Below are 20,072 nucleotides of genomic sequence, written 5' to 3'. Positions count from 1 at the left end.
AAAATCGCCTCAGTCTGGAAACCCTTAGAGATCTTAGAATAAAATGGTACCTAGGCAAAAAAACATGCAGAGAGAAGGGATGGTTTAGCAGTGGCAGGAATCTATATGAATTTGAAGTTCTTTAATGACTTCCAAAAAAGAGCTCATTCATATCTTGCTAACTCATGGTGCAGGTAGATAAAGCTCATAATCTTAATATTGTGTCACACCTAAATTTTTCTTTGATGCTTTCTTTTAAATAATCAGTGAGAAAAATCACTGTATTCAAAATTAATAAATCAGTTCAATACTCTTTATTCTATTTTAAACATTCATCAGTATACTTAACTTTACTTGATGTCCTATATGTGAAAGTGTGTGGCACAATGGAACTTGTTCATGTACAGACTTAGATACTAAAACCTACTTTTCTGTGTATGGTAATGTATAGTGCTGATAGGATAGATTTTATCCACATGAGAGAAAGTATTTGCCTGCAGATTCAAGAGTTTTAGCTGTTTCTTCCTGGTTCTGTCACTAGCCTCTTAGCTGATATTAGGAATCTTATTTTGAATCTGTCACCCATTTTCCTATCTGTAGAAATAATCATCATGATATATACCATCCTTATATAATAGTTATGTATCTGCTGATGAAAGGATGATAGCAACATTATGTTTAACTGTTAGGAAAAGGAAGGGGCCTCCTCCTCATTTGTGATCTGGATAAACTATTTGGAAGCTGCCATGTCAACAAAAGAGTAACATTACAGATGGATATACACAGGTAAAGCCATGCAAACAACAAACTATTTACAGTATGGTGACAAAATCAAGGGATATGTCAAATGGTGGAATGATTAGTTCACAAAATAAAGATAATTGGTGACAACTTAGGTCTAACTCTTACACTTTCAGAGTTTCTTAAATCCACTAATTATTTTTTTTTTTTTTTAACTGGGGAGATGTTGTGTTGAGTAACAATAGAAATGCAGTAATCCTTCAAGAAACATTATTAAAAATTCAATAAATTTTAAATTTATAATTATTATTATATTTATTATAGTATATATTATATAGAATTATTATATATACCATCTATTTTATATAATATAATAGAAATCATTATTATTCATTTATAATTATTAACGTTTATAATTATGAAACTAGGAAAAATCAGGTATGTACCATGAATTTCTTTCCGGTATAGATATAAATCCTGCGTTTGGAATTGAAGTAAATCAGCATAGGTGTCACTGTTTATGTGTGCAGAGAGCTATTTATCTTAATATTATCTGCTTAAGAACAAGGCTTCTCTCAAAAATGAACAGAAAATCATGAAGGTAAAAGTGAATTTCTGAGGTGAAATCCTGGTTTAATCAAGTTCAGTAAGCCAGATTTCAGTATGATATATGCATCTAATACACAATGCAAAAAACTTTTGACTGTTTCTTTTTTCTGTTCACAGATATAATACCTGAGTATTTCCCTGTTCTTGCAGTATGCAATTTTAATAACTTGTATTTTTTAGAAAATTTAAGGAAACACACATGTAGGCCTTGCTCATCAATGTAATTCCATTGATTTCCATGCCCAAGTGTTTTAAAAATTTCACTAGCGGTGTGTGTGATTGAGAAGAAAATCTGGACCAGGAAAGTACTTGTGTGTAATTTTGCATAATCAGAATACTCATGCATGCAAATTTGACTATTCTGCAGGATCAGAACTTTTTTCTATTTGTTAAACACAGCTGAAAGATGCTGCTTTCCTAACCGTTATAAATGATTATGGAGATGCATATATGTTTTTCTATGTATTAGTTAACTCTCAAATGGCACATACCTAATCTTTTTGAACAGGCTACGGAACGATAATTTACAAGATGCTGTTTAATTCACTTTAAGGTTACATTTTTAAAAAATTATCTAAATGCAAATTTTTAAAGGCACTTAGAGCTTGCTTTCATTAAATTTAACAGGCTAGGGAAAAAAAGATACGTTATTTCATGTAATTTCATCATCTGTGTTTTGAATTAGGAAAATAATTCAAGAACTATATATAATAGATACACAGAGTCATTTCCTAAATTTTAAGTGCTTGATTTTACAGCCTGATATTCTTTTAGTAGGGTTTAGGTGTTTGGGGGTGGGTGGGTGGGTGGTGGTGTTTGTTTTTCTTAAAGAGAAGCCATGTTAAAAAATGAAAAAAAAAAAAAAAAAAAGAAAATCCATTCTAAGACATCATCTTACATGTAACTTAGATGCCCACTTGGAACCTTGGAACCATTAGACATACCACAAGGATTTCTGTCATATGATATGAGTAAATAATAACAAATTTAGGTTTCTGTTGCTGTGAGGTGTTTGTCAAGTAGCTTCAAAAATATTTCTTGAGGCTTCGAACAGAAAGACCCAGTAATGAATGTTGGGCTACTACAGAGTTGTTGCATTGGATGTCAAAGATGTGTCTATAGATATTTTTTTCCTGAAGACAATCTTTCTTTCCATATTTTTTTCCTTCTAATTTGTCTCTTTTTCATTGTTGACTTTTCCACACTTGTGTTTCCTAATTCTTTCCTTTACTATGAACAATTCTTTTTCCTGCTTCTCTAATTTCTTTTTCCAGTGTAAGCTTCCTCTCCCATCCACTCTTCCTTTCTACAGTTGCCATTGAGTCTTGTGTTTATTTCCACAGATCCTTGTCTGATTACCTTTTTACTCTCTCTCTCTATTCCCTTTTGTATCCAGCTATTCCTTGCCAGTATTCCTCAGATTCATCATCTCCTAGTTTAAATCTCCTCCAAAGTTGGCCTGATTTACTGTACTACTTAGGCAGATCTTGAGTGTAGACTCTAAATCTACTTATTCTCTGTATCCTTTCTTATCATCACCTGTATTTTCATTTCTTTTAATTAGGTAAATTCTGAGAGTTAGGGCCAATCTAGTGCCCCTTAATCTGTCTTCTTACTTAGTTCCCCTTTGCCAATTCACAGTCTTCTTCTTCCCCGTGTTTTCTCTCTGCTCTCAGTGTCAGTCTGTTTGTCAAGTCACTGTAGTACCTTATGCCAGCTATGTCAGGGTATCGTTTGCCAAGTTAGCCTTAGTTTCTCTCACCTTAACTCCAAGTCAGTCTCATTTGTCTCTCAGGTTTTAATTCCAACCACTGCCTCTTCTCTCAGTCTCCTTCAAGTGGGAGCTTTGGTTCTTATCCTCTCCGTGGTTCCTGTAGCTAGGCTCCATCTGCCACACAGAGCATGAAACAAGCAGGCTCTTAAATTCCCTGACCTAGCATGATCTTCAACATTATTTTTAGGAATAGTCTTGTTTAGCTCCGTGTAGCATCATGGTAAAGCACAGTTCCATGCTGACTGATATTTTAGGGAATATAGCCAAAAAAATCAATAATGTCTCCTCTGATCATGTCGAAACTTCAATTTGTACACACTTGATCCAAATTTGGACAGATCCTAAAAGCAAGGCTCTGTTACTTGGTGGATTTCCAGTCCCTTCTGCAAAGGGCAGCATAAATATTTCACATATTTTCTTAGAAGTTACTGACCTTTCAGAAAACTTCAGCCAAATGCAGATACTCAGTATGTAAAATTTCATCCTAAATAGTCAAAACTGGGGAAATAGATAAGGAGTGGAAAAACAAAATAAATATGGGGATTTAGTAACCAATGATGCTAAAAGTCCTATTTGTAGTTAGGAAAATGTTATATTTTACAGGAACTTATTTGGAGCATTATGTTTATTATGTTGTTTATTTTAAGTGTGTAGAATGGCAATTAATAAATGTTTAGAAATTATTATTGTAAATGCTTATTTACCTGAATTCTGTCATTTGACTGAGTCACATTTTAGAGTTCAGATTATTCAAGTATGTAGTTGTCAACGTGATCTGGTTAGAACAGCATCAATGTTTGGAAAACAAAGATATTTAAGTTCAGTGTTTCTATAAAATTTTAAGATTAGTCTCTAGTCCTATCAACTTGAAATCAAGGAGATTTACAGAAAAAAAAATAATTATTTGCCTACAAAACATTAATTAATCATGAGTATTTTTTATCTTCAAATCTCCATATGGAAAGAGGATATATCTTTACATATCATGTGGGATTTTGTATAAGATGCTCCTGACACTTCTCAATGCTATTCAAATACACATGTGAAATAATTAAAAAAAAAAAGTAAAATTGCCATACAGTAAATATATTTTTTGTTTTGATGTAAACAATGCAACTAAAAAAAATATTTTAATCCCCCTTCACTATTGCCATAAGTAACAATATTAAAAAGTAACTTTTCTGAGATTGTAGCATTTACCTTTTTCACAGATCTGGTGAACCTACCTTTTTTCCAGAGCTCAAATTGATGTAAACGCTTTGCTGCTAAGGATTCGTTCTGGTCACTTTCATTAAAATGTTGAAGTTTTTCTCCATGCCTTCTTATGCTGTATTTGCTCTTAAGTAATACAATATGGTAAGGACTTTGAAATAAATTATATCTCCAGACACACAATGTTAGGTGGATTGATAAATGCCCTATGACGTCTACTATACATCATAAAATTTCTATCATAACCTGTTTAACAAAGCTTTTCTTCTTGGACACCAAGAATTTCATTCAAAGCATTTTACATATTGCATTACTTATCAAAACAGAGGATATATAAACCTTGACATTTGTTAAAAGACCCAGGCTTTAACCAAAAAAGACCAGAACAAATCAATAGCAGAAAACAGATTAAACAACAGAAAAGTGACTGCTTAGAAATAGAAGCATGTTAACTTAACCCAAGACAAGCTTTCAGCACATACTCAAAAGAAATGGTTATTTGATATATACAGGCACCTGAAAATCTCTCAGACTATACTGGAGCTTCATATAGTCAAATAGTACAATTAAATGAAAGTACAGTAAATAACTGTTACAGCCTGTCTTCCAAAGGCTAGTTTGGGATAGGAGAAGTCAAATTGCTTTTCTTGGCTAAGATTTTGTTCCCATACGAGTGGGTATTAGAATAACTGTACATCATGCTAAATTATACTTAATACACTTGCCAGGTTCTATTTAATTCTAGTACCAGTAATGGTAAAAATTATTATTGTTATTATTATGGTTGTCAAAAACATCAGTACTTTATAGAGTAAAACCAATGTAATAGTTCTAATTTATATTTGTAAAGATACTTATATATGGGCTTGAAACAATGTGAATCTTTCTGTTGTTGCCTTTGGGTAAGGCCGGCTACAAATACACTCATGGAACATAACACAAATAGAAAGTATTAAGATCATGTTTACAATTATTCATAAGTCACAAATACACATGTGCATACCTATGTGTATATGTACACATACTAGTAAAGGTATGCCTTACAGATCTCTTTATAGCAAAATATGACTTTAAATGTCACCTTTTATTTTACCAACCAAAAATTTCTGATAATAATCATAGAATCATAGAGTGGTTATAGGATCATAATAATTTTATTCACTCATTTATGCTAATATGTGAACCATTCATTTACAAGGCATGTTGCAGTTTAGGGAAAAATGGAGGTGTTGCAAATCCAAGCTTGATGTAAAAACTGTTCACATCATTGGTTATGCTGTAAGAGAAAACTGTAAGCTCTCTCAAAAAACCTACTGAGGTGTAAAGTAAGAGTTTCAAATAAAGTAGACCCTGAAGAACAGTTAAAGGATCTCAGAGATTTCTAATACTTTCATAATACCTAAATATCTGACCTTGCAGCACTTGAGGTGCATGCTTGGTAGAACATTTTAAAAATGCAAAATGTTTTCATTTTCTATCAGTCATTGCTTTTTGGTGAATGTTTGCTTTATTTTTCTGTTCATTGAATTAAGTATCCCACTTTTCATTAATTTCTCCCCTTTTCTTAAAATAAAAAAATCTCTTAAAGCAATGAAATCTCACAACTTCCCCTGAGCAGGTATAAGTGTATTTATGTCCAAGTAGAAGTAAAGCACAATAAATATAAGTAAAGACAACAAATGTAAGTGAAAAAAATATAATAAGCATTCAGTTACATATTAATTTGAATGTGTTTATGAATATTGTTTGGTTTTTTGTTTGTTTGTTTAGAAACAATAAGGCTGTATTTTTAAGAAACATTTCTAGGTTCAGTCTCGTAATTCAAAGTGGCATTGTTGTCTCTTACAAGAGTCTCTTGTCTTCCCTCATCCCCTTGATCTAGACAAAATTCTAACCATTTGCTAATGGAGCTGTCTCTATTGAATATTTCTGAAGGAACAAATTGCCTGTTTGAACAAAGTAGAATCAGAAAACCTCTTGTAAACACGGGTATTGACAAGAAAATAACTGAGTTTTAGTTTTAATTTATATGTAATATTTTTACTTCTTGCAAGACTACCTAGATGCTTACTTTACGCTTAAATGCAAAGCTGCTCTTACTTCACCACAAGAGCATTCATACCTAGATTTCCACTGAAATAGCGAAAGACATGGATTAAAAATAAGCATAGTAATTTGTGAGCACACATATGATAAATCCGGCGAGTCCTATGTTTGCAATGCATTCCATTCCTATATTTTCTTTTTTCTTTCTGTTTGTTCTTGCATTAAACTCCAGGAAAAAGAACTTCAATAATAATAATTCTCATATTTAACTAATACCTTCATTGTAAATGAGGTGTTTCTCTGCTTTATGACACAATTTTTCAGTCATATTTAACATTTAAGCCACTAGCAGTCTGTAAGTATAATGTCTGAGAATTTGAGAATTAGGTGTAATATGAATAGGAGTAAGCAAGCTTCGCTGTGCTTGAGAATTCTTCTTCAGGGAATGGGCTGTTGGATCTCCATGCCAGTTCTGTTTCTCATCACTCCAGTTAGACCGATAACTGGAGCAGCAATGGTGGTAACATAATAATACCCTTCTTTTCGTACTATTTAGTAGATATCAAAAGTGCTTTATCAGAAGAGCAAGCATAATTATGCCCATTTAAAAGATGGGAAGATGGGAAATACAAAAGGAGGGATTTGCAGTGATTTACAACAAACCTTTCTTGTCAATATTTCATTTTAAATTAGTTGATCATTCTCTACAGTGGTTTTATTGCATTTGGCTGAAAGTACTGACAACTGTGTGAAGGATGGAAAGAAAGCTTCAGTTTATCTATCTAGGTCACTACCGTAAAGTTTAAAGCAGGCCCTAGGAAATCTAACCAGCACTTCAGACTAGATAAAGAGAGCTGTGACTGTCAGACTTTGGGATAACTTCTGAGTTGTTAAACCTGCATCAAGGGAGCAGAGAGTTTACACCTTTAGAGTATTTGGGATTTTGCAAAATACCTTCAGGCTGAGAAAGTTATCCTGCTCTGTTACTGAGGGTCCACAAATCCTGAGCTGTGATTCTCACAGACACCTAAAACGTTGTTCTGTCAGACAGCTTATATGCACTCAAGATTAATAAGTTATTACATTTTATTCACAAAATACTTGACTATCCTCTGAACAATGCATAAATCGATTACAATTAAAAATTAAAAAAATTAAATTTGCGAACTTTTGACTCTGAAGTTTAGACAAGCATGATTCATGGTATGACAGATACAGCTGTCATTCTGACAAAATAAAAGGATATATGAGTAATTTATTAAGACTTTTCACAAATTTCTTGTAGCAAATTACAGCAAATCTTTGGGGATTTTTATGGAATAATAATATATATTTCATAGTATTGGAAGGGCAATATATCCCCTCCAATGAATTACATACACTCATTAATGGAAAGCCAGAAAACCTCCATTTACAGATTTCTGAAGTCCATCATGAAAATAATATTTAGCAGTACAGACAGGTTCATAAACAAGTGAGGTTGTTAGTCCAGAAATAATCCAGATTAGTCAATTGGGATGTGGTTGACGTCCTCTTTTCCTACATTACCACTTCTAAACCAGTTTTCAAATTTATTATTGATGGTTTTGTTCTGGCATTTGTATTTGTTCTGTTTTAAAAATAACATAATAAAAAATATTTGTTTTGACAAAATATAGAAATACATAACTGGTATGTCTAGTTTACTGTTAGCATTGATGCAACCTTGAAGATGAGTGCACAAGAAAGTCAGTCTCAGGCATAAATTGCCCCCATACTTCTTTTCCAGTCTAAACATGCAATATCTATTTTCCTTTTTTTTAACAAAGAACACATTCCAGTCTTAAATCTTTTTTTTGTTTAGAATGTTTGCAACTTCAGAAAACATCTCTCTAAATTAAAGAAGGGATGCAATTTTTTTTTTAAATTATTACCATGCTAGATTTATTTTGAAGTTTCACTAATTAACCACTTAATTTACTAATTTGAGAGTTTCATCCTTCAGTGAATATGTTATGGTTCCCAGTCAAAAGAATTAATGGAAAGTTTACTGCTTGCTTAAATAAATTTATTCTTTGCTCTTTAACAAAAGGCTTTCTGCACTAGAGATATCTACTGCCATTTGAGGCGTCAAATTAAAGGATCCAGCAGCAAGGAAACTGGGAATCCTGTAAAGACAAGACATTAGTATTTTAAACCTTTATCAGGTTGATCTAGAGTAAGTTGTATATTTTAAGAAAAAAAAAAAAAATTACTACATCTGTAGAGCCATAAGAAAAAAAAGAGATCATGTTAAAAATGCTTGAAAGTTCTTGATTGCAAAAAGAGAGAATTATTTAGTAAGATACATTTGCAATAACTTAAAACTTCATAAAATAGCGAACTGTGGGCTGGGAAAAGCTTCTGACATTTAGATCTAGCAGACTACAGAAAAACATCCATGAGAAAACAAATAAGTGCTTGCTGTTTGAAATTTTTAGCTACGTTGTGTATATTAGCAGATAAACATATTCAGTCATATGATTTAGGCTTTTTTTTTTAATTTTTGGGGACTATTTATTGTGAGAAATTTACTTTTGCTATTAAAAAGTACTAAAAAGTTAAAATATAAAAAATACTAAATACAGGTAGTCATCTTCAATAGGTAGCAAAAAGATATTTGTAAAATTTTTATTTGATAAGCTAAGATACCATGGTAATTTTATATATATATATATATATATATAAATATAAATATATATATAAAAAAGCCTGCTGTACTGTGAACATCATATCATTCTCTTGGAAAGTTTGAGTTGTCTTCCACAGATGCTTTCTTCCTTATAGATGTCTAAACAAATATATTTCCACCTGTAAAGTGTTGGGTTGTGTAAAATAAAGATCAAAACCAGGTCTACTGATTATTTTATTGAAATAATTAAGTATTTTGTAGAAACTATTGTCTAAATTACTCAAGCATCTGTGTGCATGTCAATGAAAGTGATTATTTCATGTATTTGTGTGATTAAACTTTCTGTGGCACCATTCTGCATCAAACTTTAAGTATTCCAGGGCTTAAAAAAAACCAAACAAACAAACAAAAAAAATCTCTCTTTTATTTGGCCTACCATGGTAAAACAATAACTTGCTAATTTGGTATGTCTTCTGAACTAGTTCTCTGTCCACTTGAAGGATGAGTGACATTACTAGTTTCTGTGTCAAATGCATTGTGTATGTCTATATGTGTTTAACGTATGTTCAAAATGGACAGGTAGCCATACTTTTGAATACATTATAATTTTGTGTAGTGATTTTACTGTCTATTTTGATAAGGAGTTTGTTTTCTAAAAAGTACTACCTTGTGGAAATACTTGTATTACTTTTAAAACAGTGAGTAATGCATAATTTTAAAAGTTGTGTGCTATCAAATGAGACATTAATGTATATTACCGTCTTAAAAAAATATGATGCTGTGAAATTTAGAGAGTTTTGTTCATTTGTTTGTTCATTTCACATGTCTGTTTATTGTTTAGAAAAGAATATATCTACTCCAGAGAAATCTTATTTGAGTCCATCTCATAAAGGACGGATATCATTTCGAGACCATCCAGTGCAGCTCAGCGGAGGATGGGGAGCAGGCAAAAAAAGACAAAAGCTTAAAAATATTGACTGAATATTGGAGATAGTTTAACTAGCTGATTTAATCAAATATGAAGAACATATGGAAAGCTGTTTCTTTTTAAGCCTGTGAATATCCATTGTTGGATTCTTATTTATTACCAATATAAACAGCCTCAGTTAACGACATTTGACTTATTTTATTATACATGGTTACAGTGGTTTGGAGTTGTTTTTTTTTTTTGGTCAAAGTATTTTATACCTGTCAGTAAGTTATCATAGTTTGTGTTTTCAATTGCTTATATGTTCATGTGGTGTAGAATGCAGAACTGATTAACTCTATAAGGATTGTTACACGGTGAACAAGTTTAAGCTTGCTTATAAAAACTGGTTGAGATGTGCAAATGTAATAATGGTTCATGCTCATGTGATGTATGTCACATATCAAAACACTGAATTCTTATTTTCTCACAAATAAAATACGTGCTTGCAAACTATATTGTGAGCTGTAACAGCCAGCAATGCCATTCTTAAAGAGGACTGTTTAGAATATTTTACTGAAGCAGCAAAAATTCACAGCAACCTACAAATAGTGGAGATGTACTTACCTTTTTTTAGTAATATGAGAAGTCCTCTAGAGTTTTCATCCTGAATTAGGGTCATAATATGACAAAGCAATCTGTTATAGTTTTATACTTTCAAGGACTTCTGACATTTTCCTAGAGGGTTGAAGAAAATAATCAATTTACTAAGTCCTTATTTTGTTCTGGTGTAATGTAACGTTACATCTACATGACACTGCTAACCCAGCTTTATTTGTTCATGTAAGCCAGCCTCCTTCAGACCCATGTGTAAAAGTTTTGTGGTGCAAAGAGACCTAGAGAAAGAGAAAAAACACTATTTCAACTATTCGTGGGTATCTAACTCATTACTTCTAGTGAATGCTTTGTCCATCAACACACAGGACAGAAAATGTTCCTTGATTTCAAAGCCTAACGTTATTTTAAAGTTTTCCACTTTGAGGATAGAAGTTACTAATTGGATCTAGAGAAGTCTGTCTTTGGTATTTCCTCATCTGTTTTTGTCCAGTATTGTGAAGCCTCAACCCCCTACAGACTGCAAGAGAGGTGGGGAGGGTAATGGGGCTTGAAACTTCAGTCAGTAAGGAACATAAATTCTTATGTTGTGGCTGTTTTTAAAATGTACTTAAACTACATATCACATTTTTTGTGAGGTGCTTTATGTGCTAACATATATGTATGACTATGGGTTGAAAGCAGTTATCTCCATTTTTGTCAATACTCACATTCATTTTCAGATTAAAAAATGTCTGATCTCATGGAAAACCTCCAGTAAATAACCTTGCTCATTTGAATCCACGTGCTGTTTCTGTTATCATTTTACTTTTCAAAAGTCAGAGAAGATTTCATTTACCTTTCTGAGGAATAATGACCAGTGAAGGTTGCTCCACCTGACTATAGAAATGTTGTGGTTGTCAGCAGGTTATAAAATATCATTAGAAGCTTAAGTTATCTAGTTAGTTTCCCAATGTATGTAGTAAGTGTTAAACTGAATTTCCAGGTCTGCTATATAATGACTTTTAAACGTCACCTCCAAAGACTGGAGCTTCTGTGGTTTCAATTGTATCTTGAAGGATACAGGTTTTCTATCTTGAAGGATACAGGTTTTGTAGGAAAACCTTTGTTAGTTCAAAATACGTGGCAGTGTGGCCAGTAAACAGATACACCACTCTTACGGGTGTTAACTGGAGATCAAAATGCTAAATGAAGCAGTTCAGTTTGATGCTTCCTGCAGTTTACTCACTCCATTTGTCTAGAGTATGCAGAATATACTGCACGTGACCACAGATGTAGATGAGATATTCGTATTTCATATTTCATAAATCTTTCTGTATCTGTATCATCTATATCTACCTCTATATCTAAAAAAGATCTGCTGTATAAAAGTTGTCATACTGAATTTCTTTTGCTGTCCAGGTGTTTCTGAATGGGAAATACCTCCAAGCCTAAATAAAATTGTTTTGGCAACATTTTCAAAGGCATTTTATTTTGAAAATAGAAAATAGTAGCTTTTAAACATAACATTTACTAAATTATAAATTGGAGTGACAATATTCACTGACATGCCTTTTTAGGTCCATGATATACTTAGTCTGCTATTCCATAAGTTGATATTGTCATCCATAAGTTAAATAGTATACCAAACAGTAATCAAGTTATAAAGCATGCCAAAATATGTTGCCGTTTTCATTACATAACATTGTGATGTGTAATAGGATGATGTCTTATTGTTGTATCCAACACATTTTTTTTAAGAATTGCAGTGTTGAAAGTACAGTGTGTCCGGTCAAATATGGATAAATGTGCAAGGTGCAACTTCGGTTCAAGCTACCTGCAAGACCTTTATTGCTTTCAGGAATAAGGTGAAGCGACCCTAAATCTGAGCAGATGCCTGCTGTTCACAGTCACATCTTACAGTATGTAAGGGCAGTAACATCAATGCTACACATGGTGACAGATATATCACATGAATTTTTCAAGCCTTATTCTGCAGGGCAGAAAGCTGTTCCATGCTTTCTTTGTGTCTTTCTTGGGTTTTCTTTTCCTTCGCTCTTTTTTCTTTTTCGTTTTCTTTTTTTTTTTTTTTTTAATTTTTTTTTTCTTTCTCCCCTCCACCTCTACCCCCCGATACTGTAATTCCCATGTAGGACAAAACACATTCTTAAAAGTACGTTTCTCTGGCAGTCTGTTCTGATGTTGGAGCGGCTGTGAGTCACAGTGATAGCCCAGCAAAACCTACACCACAAATCCCTGAAACTGCATGCTTCTAGATGCACTGCTGCCTCTGTGGTGCTCCAGACCTCTTTGCAGCTCACTAGCATCATCTCCTCGGCAGTTTTTTCTGTTCTCTGTAGATCCTTTAACATGAATGAGGAGGGAATTCGTGTGAATAAACTCTTTAAAAAATCTTCTTTGGATGTATGAAGGTCAAGTCTCAGAAACGTAGAAAAGCAACCATTCAAAACTTAGAATGAAACAACTGAGGTGCATTTATGCATTGATCATTTGATGGATGTCATTCACCAAATCGAATTTAAAAGCTTTCTATAAACTCTGCTGAACGGATCCCTGCAGTGTGTTTTCCTGTGCAACTTACCTGAAGGTCTGCACAGTAGTTCTTTAAATCCTCCGTCGTTTGAACGGTGGCGTTAGGAGCATCATTACCTGCTGCCACAGAAAAACTGCTCCCCAAAATGCATATTCTGAATGAGAATGAGGTGTTAATAGTAGTCAGATAACCCACACCTGAATGACAAAACACTGTGCGGAAATGTTTCTCGCTGAATAACGGGCAGATTTTCCTACTTGCGTGTTAAGACACTCTTAAACAGTAACCATGCTGACTCAGAAGATTATTGCTAAATAGATTTATTGTTTTAACAGATCTGCAAATAGCAGGGAGCCAATTTATCTATAGCATAGACATTGCTTTGGTGAAGGGTGAGGCGGTGTCACATTTTGATTTAGTAAATCATTATAATTAAATATCCATATTCCCGTTATTCAAACATGCATTCAATAAAGTAATGTCCGCTGTATGTAGTGTTTACTTTTTTCAAAAACATGCCACAAGTGGCATCCAAATCTGGCCTCAGACACATGGGTGCAAAACTACCAGTTGGTTTCCCACTACAACCGTTGTATGCGTTATGAGGAATATACTGGATTAATATCCTTTTGATTTTAGTGTCATATCATCATGATAATGGCAATGTATATTTATGGAGGTACAGTCTTTCCTTGATACACACTAAAATTACTCCTATTAGCATTAATAGAAGCCAGGCTAATATTCTGGGACATTGCTCTATCTTAATATGCTTTTCTTTAATGAGAAAAACACATACGAAAAGTAGCTATTACCACATGGCCCCAAAAAGGCAGGAAAGGAACTCAACCATATTATAAAAGATTGAGTAGCCTGATATCACATCTGAGATCCAAGCTGTTTGTACTTAGCTGTACTAGCTGAGGAAAAAAAAAAAAAAAAAAAGCCAGCAAACTTTATTGTATTGTTTATTTCTTTTTACAGTCATAATTGAAAAACAAATTAATTTTATTTTTATAGGAGCTGTGAAAAGCGTAGGAGCTTTGACTAGTACTCTGTGAAAAGCAGATGAATCACAGTCTCTGCTGATTTCATCATTGCATAACATCTTAGAGAATGGAAATCTTGGCCCACAGTGAACTATTGCAGCACTTGTTAAAGCCTGTGTGAGGTATATATATATATGAAAGTGGGATGCCAACTGGTCATGGATGTAGCTGTGGTTAAGTAGGAATGGGGCACCTCTTTATTCTCACATAGAAGCAGAAAATTGTGCCTAGAATAGAGAAAAAGACATAAGTATGGCCTGCAAGTAACAATATAGGTCAGTCCAAAGGAGCTGATGGGTCTTGTGGAGAACTGCTTCCCTGATTTTCAAGTTAGACGGGGGACAGGAAAGTGCTGACCACATGTCCTTGGATCCATAATCAAGGCACTTTCTGGGTGCCAAGTTGTGCTGAGGGTTTGTTAGGACTGAAATCCCTACCGGAGAGATGTTAATGAAGTTCCATGATGGCTAACGGAGGGTTTTCAAAGAGTAGAAATATTGTGTTTAACTGCCCCAGGCTGGCCATCCTTACAAGGACTGGAAGTTGAAATGAATGACGTTATGAACTACACTGTTATTTGCAGAGCAGTTGGACAAATGGATTGTTCTTCATGAGCGCAGATGGACTTTCTCCATTATTTTGGTGACATAGGTGCTGGCACAACGGGTTAGCACATACCTAGCTGCCAAGGACTAGCATTTGTTCCTCTCCTGGTCTTCACCTGAATGGTAGACATTTATTTAGAGTTATCAACCCTTTCTTAGTTTCTTAATGATTGCTATTTCTATAGCTAGTTTTTTGGGTTGTTTTTGGTTTGGTTTTTTTTTTTTTTTTTTTCTCCATCAAACACTAAAGAAGCCCAAATACCTAGGTAGAGGCAAAATTACTTCTGGCTGAAATGCAATTGATATTTCTTTAACAGTAAGCAGGTAAGAGCATTTTATATTGGTAACAACCAATGCCGATTTCACACAGTTAAGACGTGATAAAAAAAAAAAAGTTTGATAATAGCTGGGGCTCGGGTTTTCTTTATTCCTAGCGCATTCATTTGTTAAATTACTCGTAGACAAGGAAACCAAAGATTAGCAATTTTATTTTTTTTTTTTTTTTTTTTTTTTGCGAGGCATTACTTCAAGCCTGAACGCAAATAAGCACCACCAATTAGCTGAGCCACAGCCAACGTGCCCGACCGATATCCCAAAGTACAAATCAGCTTTTTAGGAGAGATCGCTGTAGCTATTTAGTTAACATCCTAATAAAGGCTAAATGCCTTTATTTCAAGTCAGCTTAATTTTCTTCGCTTGTGAGCCACGCTCTGAAAATGAGAACGTAAAAAAATATAAATTAATATACTCTATTTTTCTGCTACATTCCGGTCACTAGATGAGAGCTGTCCCTTCAAAATTGCGTGTATTCTGTCCCCGTCACCACGTGTAGGAGGTTCGAGAGGTTATTCTTTGCGGCAACACGAGTCAGCCATAAACTTGACTCTAATTTGCCGAGTATGTTGCCATTCGCGCGATTTAATTCATTTCTCCGGCAATTTTCCTTTAAACGGGGATTCCCTTGATGTGAGAAAAGGCGGCGTGCTGCGGGAAAAAGAAAAGTCACTGCTCGGCGAGCGACAGGAGAGAAGGAGAATCTACCGAGCACTCAAGAAGTGGTGATTTCTGGTGGCTTTTTCTCTTCCGTCGCAGTTTATTCTTAATTCGCGGCTCCTGTGAAAACTACCGCGGGGCGAGCGAGGGCGCTTCGTGGCGCTGAGGTCGGTGTCAGCTCCGGCGGAGCACAGAGGGACCTGTGTGTGTGAAATCGTTACATACACTTCGTTTCCCACTTTACGCGCCAGGGCTTCGTTCTTCATGGCGGGTTCAGCCCCGTCGGTTTCTGTGCGACTTTTTCGCCTGAATCAAAAGCCAGTAGCAAAGAGCCGCGTTTTACGCAGCCCCTCCGGGTCGGTGCCGTTTCCATGCGCTGTTAATTGCAGGTAATGTCCGGGGAGGTTGTTGGGTTCACGCAACGTGCGGCTTGGCCGTGTGCCGGGTTAAGCTCAGAGCCTCCACCAGGGCGGTGCGACAAAAGACTTGTCCCTACTCTGGAGGGATGCTCTCTGGCTGTGGTGTCAAGTGGTCCGGGGGGCGACCTGCTTTCTCTTCGCGGCTACCTCTTGCCGGCTTGCACCACCTTCGCTTTACCTGATTACTTGGTAACACCCGCCCTGGCCCCAGCACAAACGCAGACACAAGTAAGTGGCTTTCCTGCTGGCTCATGTACCCTCCCCGTCGCCCATTGCTGCCTGATACCCTCTAGAAACAGCCACCACGCAAACGGGCTAGGGAAAAGGTCTCTCGCCGTGACATATGCCAGGTACGGGTTTTGTCAGGAAAAGTGAAATACTCCGCAGCAATTTGTAATACAGTGGATTAATTTTGATTGCCCAGGGTAGAAACAAAAAGAAGACTGTCTCTAACCACAGACTGGGGGCTGGCTTTATTTGCCAATATCAATATTTGTGTGGAAAGCTTAAAATATGTTGTTTTTCCAAGAGCTGAAGTTTTAAAAGGGGAGGAGGAGGAGGCCTGTGGATGAAATATTAGCAGCATATCGGTTAACCACTAAGTCCTTTTTCGTATTCACCTAGCCGTTTCTGGTAAAGAGGGCAGAGTCTGAAGACTCGGGGGTAGATGCTCCTTAATGGACACTAGCGTTTCAAAAGATACAGGCAGCTCTCAGCAGAAGACAAAATAAGGCTGAGACTGTACAGAGCCGGTCGCTGAAAGACGGGAATAAAATTGCTCTGTGGCTTTCAGCATCGCTGAATTACACATTTTAAATCGGATCTAGCACACATCGCATTGGAAAAAAAAAAAAAAAAAGGCAAAAAAAGCAAAAAAAAAAAAGCAACGATTCTTTCAAACGAGCTAGCCTTGAAAACCAGCAGTCCCTGTCAAAGCAGCTCAGTGCATCGCGCTTGTTAGTGCCTCCAACTTGAACAGGGTTCTATTTCTTAGCCCCTGTCCCTTCTGTCTCACACCTTCCTTTAGCTTCGTGCTTAGAAACCAGAATGTCGAGCCATATTTCATGCCTTAGAAGAAATCAATTCATCTGAGATGACAAGGCAGCCCCCCACACACTCTCCAGGCCCCTCGATACATTCAGAGCCTCGGGGTCGCTCCGGTAATGTAGCCCGTATATTTTCGGAATTGTCCCAATATTAATCAAACTGCCAGCAGGGAAGACCGCGTAACTTGCAAAGGAGGACTTTTCTTTCGGTTTGCTCGTTTGCAGAGGTGCGCTGATGCTGGGTGCTCTGCAGTCAGAGCTCAGTCGCCATGGGAAAGCAAGAAGGGGTCATTAGTAAAAACCCTCGGCTTTATTTAGACTTCTACATCTAAACTTCTTAATCAGCTCCTTTGGGGGAGCCCCCCCTCCTTGGACATAAATTCCCGGGGAGAAGCAAGTGTTCACCCCTAACATACTCCATAACATACTAGTGAGCTTCTTTTTCGGGTTTGGATTTTTCTCCTAAGGCGTGTATTTCTTTGATACGAGGAAAGGTGTTGGCATTTTGCTTTGCGTGTGTCTCTGTAATTTATTGGAAAGCACGGCGGAGCGGCCGGGGGCAGGATTTGGATTTCAAAGAGCGGATCCAGTTGCTGGAGCACAAGCCCGGCTCGGCTAATTCAGCCAGCAGGTTTGTCCCCCCTTAAAGGCGGGTGGGACAGACGCCCCCTCCAGGAACCGCGCCATCTCCGGCTCAAGGAAGGCAGAGAAAAACTGTGCCTGTCTTTCCTATGATCCCCAGTGGAAAGCCAGATCCTACTTTTTCACGAAGTGCGGAGCAAAAAAAAAAAAAAAAAGGGATCCGAGAAGCATCTGTAGGAGCAGATCTCTTCTTCCCGATAGTGCCAAACTGCACGGGGCTTTCAGTCCCACGGCCCAACTTTCAAATCCTTTCTAAACTTGATAAAGGACTACAATAGCAGCCCGATAAAGCATAGATTAAATTCTTGTAGGATTTGTTTTTATAGCACATATGTAAGTAGGATTCATTATAATTTGAACTAGATCAAGATAAGAGATTAATGCTTTTATAGAGCATCTCTGCTGAGATTTCCTATGGGACTAAGATTAAATGCACACACTAAATATTATCTCATTCCATTTTGTGTTGAAAGAAACGTTAGACGGTTTAAGAAGAGTCATTACATGTTGCAAGACGAAAATTGTCGAGGTTCGTCCAGCTCTGACAGCAATCCCGCTTTCCTAACGGGCGGAGAGGGACGAGGGAACCTTCCCATTCACCAGTTTCTCATCTTCCCCCTGAATATGACTTTGAGGCACATGAAATCTTCATTTTATCTGTGCAGGTGTCACACAGGAAACCTCCCAAACAGCTGAGGTGCTGTCAAAGCGCCAAACTGCAGGAACCGTGAAATGATTGCTGTCATTACGTTTTGGCTGGTTTGTGGACAAAATCTGGGAGCTTCTGAACCTCAAGTCTGGGCTGGGAAAGGCTCCAGGCTCGGGCCCAGCGTAACGAGAAACGACACATCACTTTCCCTGTGCTCACTTCTAGGAGATGAGCAGGGCTCAACGGTCTCGTCCTGTGCCGGCGCAGAATTAACATTAAATTACGGAGTAGAAGGGTAGTCGATTTGCTCCTACACTTCCACTTATCTCTGAAATGTAGATCCCAGGTTTTTAGTAAAGTCATTCCAAACGACGTCAATTAAACACTTCCCTCCGAGCGGAAAATCTGAAGGCTACACACCTACACCAGCACTGATTTTTGTTTGTTTTCTTAGGTGGATAAAAACTGCCCTTTAAGATAAAAGTTCGTTAAACGGTGCTTGGACGGAGATTCGAAGCACAGTCGTCACTTTTAGGCATTAGGATAGTGATGCTTAACATGCTTTAAAAGAAAAAATAATTGAAAAAGAAAAAATGTAACAGCCCCCAAACCCCAACTTCTTTCAATGTTCATTGAGATGTATTGCACATTTTTTTTTTTGCTGGCAGTAAGAATACTTCACATGATTCTTCTCACAAACAGGATGTCTGGAAAAATTATAACCCAGCCAAGCTAGATTTTGAATCTGTAATTTGCAATTTGCCACATTCCGCTGGGAGGGAGATGGGGAGCGAGTCGCGCAGTGTCTTTTTACACCTTCTCTCGCCTCCGCAGGTCAAGTCGCTCCTTCCCAGGACCGAGCGACAGAGACCGGGGTCTCCTTTCTCTGAGGGTTCCTAACTCCTGAACCGACCTAATACAATAAAATCTCTGAGTCTGAACGTGAAATGAGCAACCGGGTAAAGCCTCAGCAAGGAAAACAGAAGGCTTGTGGAAATATCGAACCATTTGAGCACCTGTTTTTCGAGATAGCCAGTTCCCTTCATATTTCATGCACCCTCCTTCTTCCTGCGGTTGTTGGGGTACTCGATCTCATTCAAGAAAATGCATTGCTCCCCTGCTTGTCCTGCTGCCAGCACCCAGTCGCCCCTTACTGCGGGGGCTAATCCCCCGCGGCGACACCCAGCTCTCATCTTCATAGCGTCCCCTGCCATTTTCATGGATAACCGGAGTGTGTGTATGTGGAAGGAAGAGAACAATACCCCAAAATTCGTTTAGCCCAGTCCCAGGTAGTGCTGATTTCTTCCCACTCAGTCCCTAAATAAATTTCGTGTTGTAACTTTTCTGGAGGGAGGAGAAGTGGTGGTGTGAAATAGATTAAAAAATAAATAAAGTCTGCTCTGTGTCGCGACATACATAGATAAAAATCGATATTAGAAATGGAGAGGAGGGACGGGGGGGATGGGTATTCCTGGGCATTTGGAAAAGAGATCCTCGGCCGTATTGATGCCGTTCCCGCTATAAACAAACGCAAGAATTTGAGGAGAAGCGTTCAGGAGATCCCTCAAACATGTAGTAGCATCGTTTCGGCTGGAAGCTGCCA

At 36.8% G+C, this 20,072-nt stretch overlaps 1 protein-coding gene across 1 annotated transcript in view; it reads left to right on the top strand.

Moving 5' to 3' along the window:
* The window catches only part of LRRIQ1 (leucine rich repeats and IQ motif containing 1), a 113,956-nt gene extending 103,964 nt beyond the window's left edge, over positions 1 to 9,992 (top strand). The window contains exon 26 of the mRNA XM_074168290.1: positions 9,853 to 9,992. Within this exon, the coding sequence (XP_074024391.1) occupies positions 9,853 to 9,992 (140 nt within the window). The remainder of the gene's footprint in view (positions 1 to 9,852) is intronic.
* The last annotated feature ends 10,080 nt before the right edge of the window (positions 9,993 to 20,072 follow it).

This window comes from Numenius arquata, chromosome 2, assembly GCF_964106895.1.
Source record: "Numenius arquata chromosome 2, bNumArq3.hap1.1, whole genome shotgun sequence".
Classification (NCBI taxonomy): Eukaryota; Metazoa; Chordata; class Aves; order Charadriiformes; family Scolopacidae; genus Numenius; species Numenius arquata.
The sequence above is the reverse complement of the archived record's forward strand: the minus strand, read 5'-3'. Positions and strand labels throughout refer to the sequence as shown.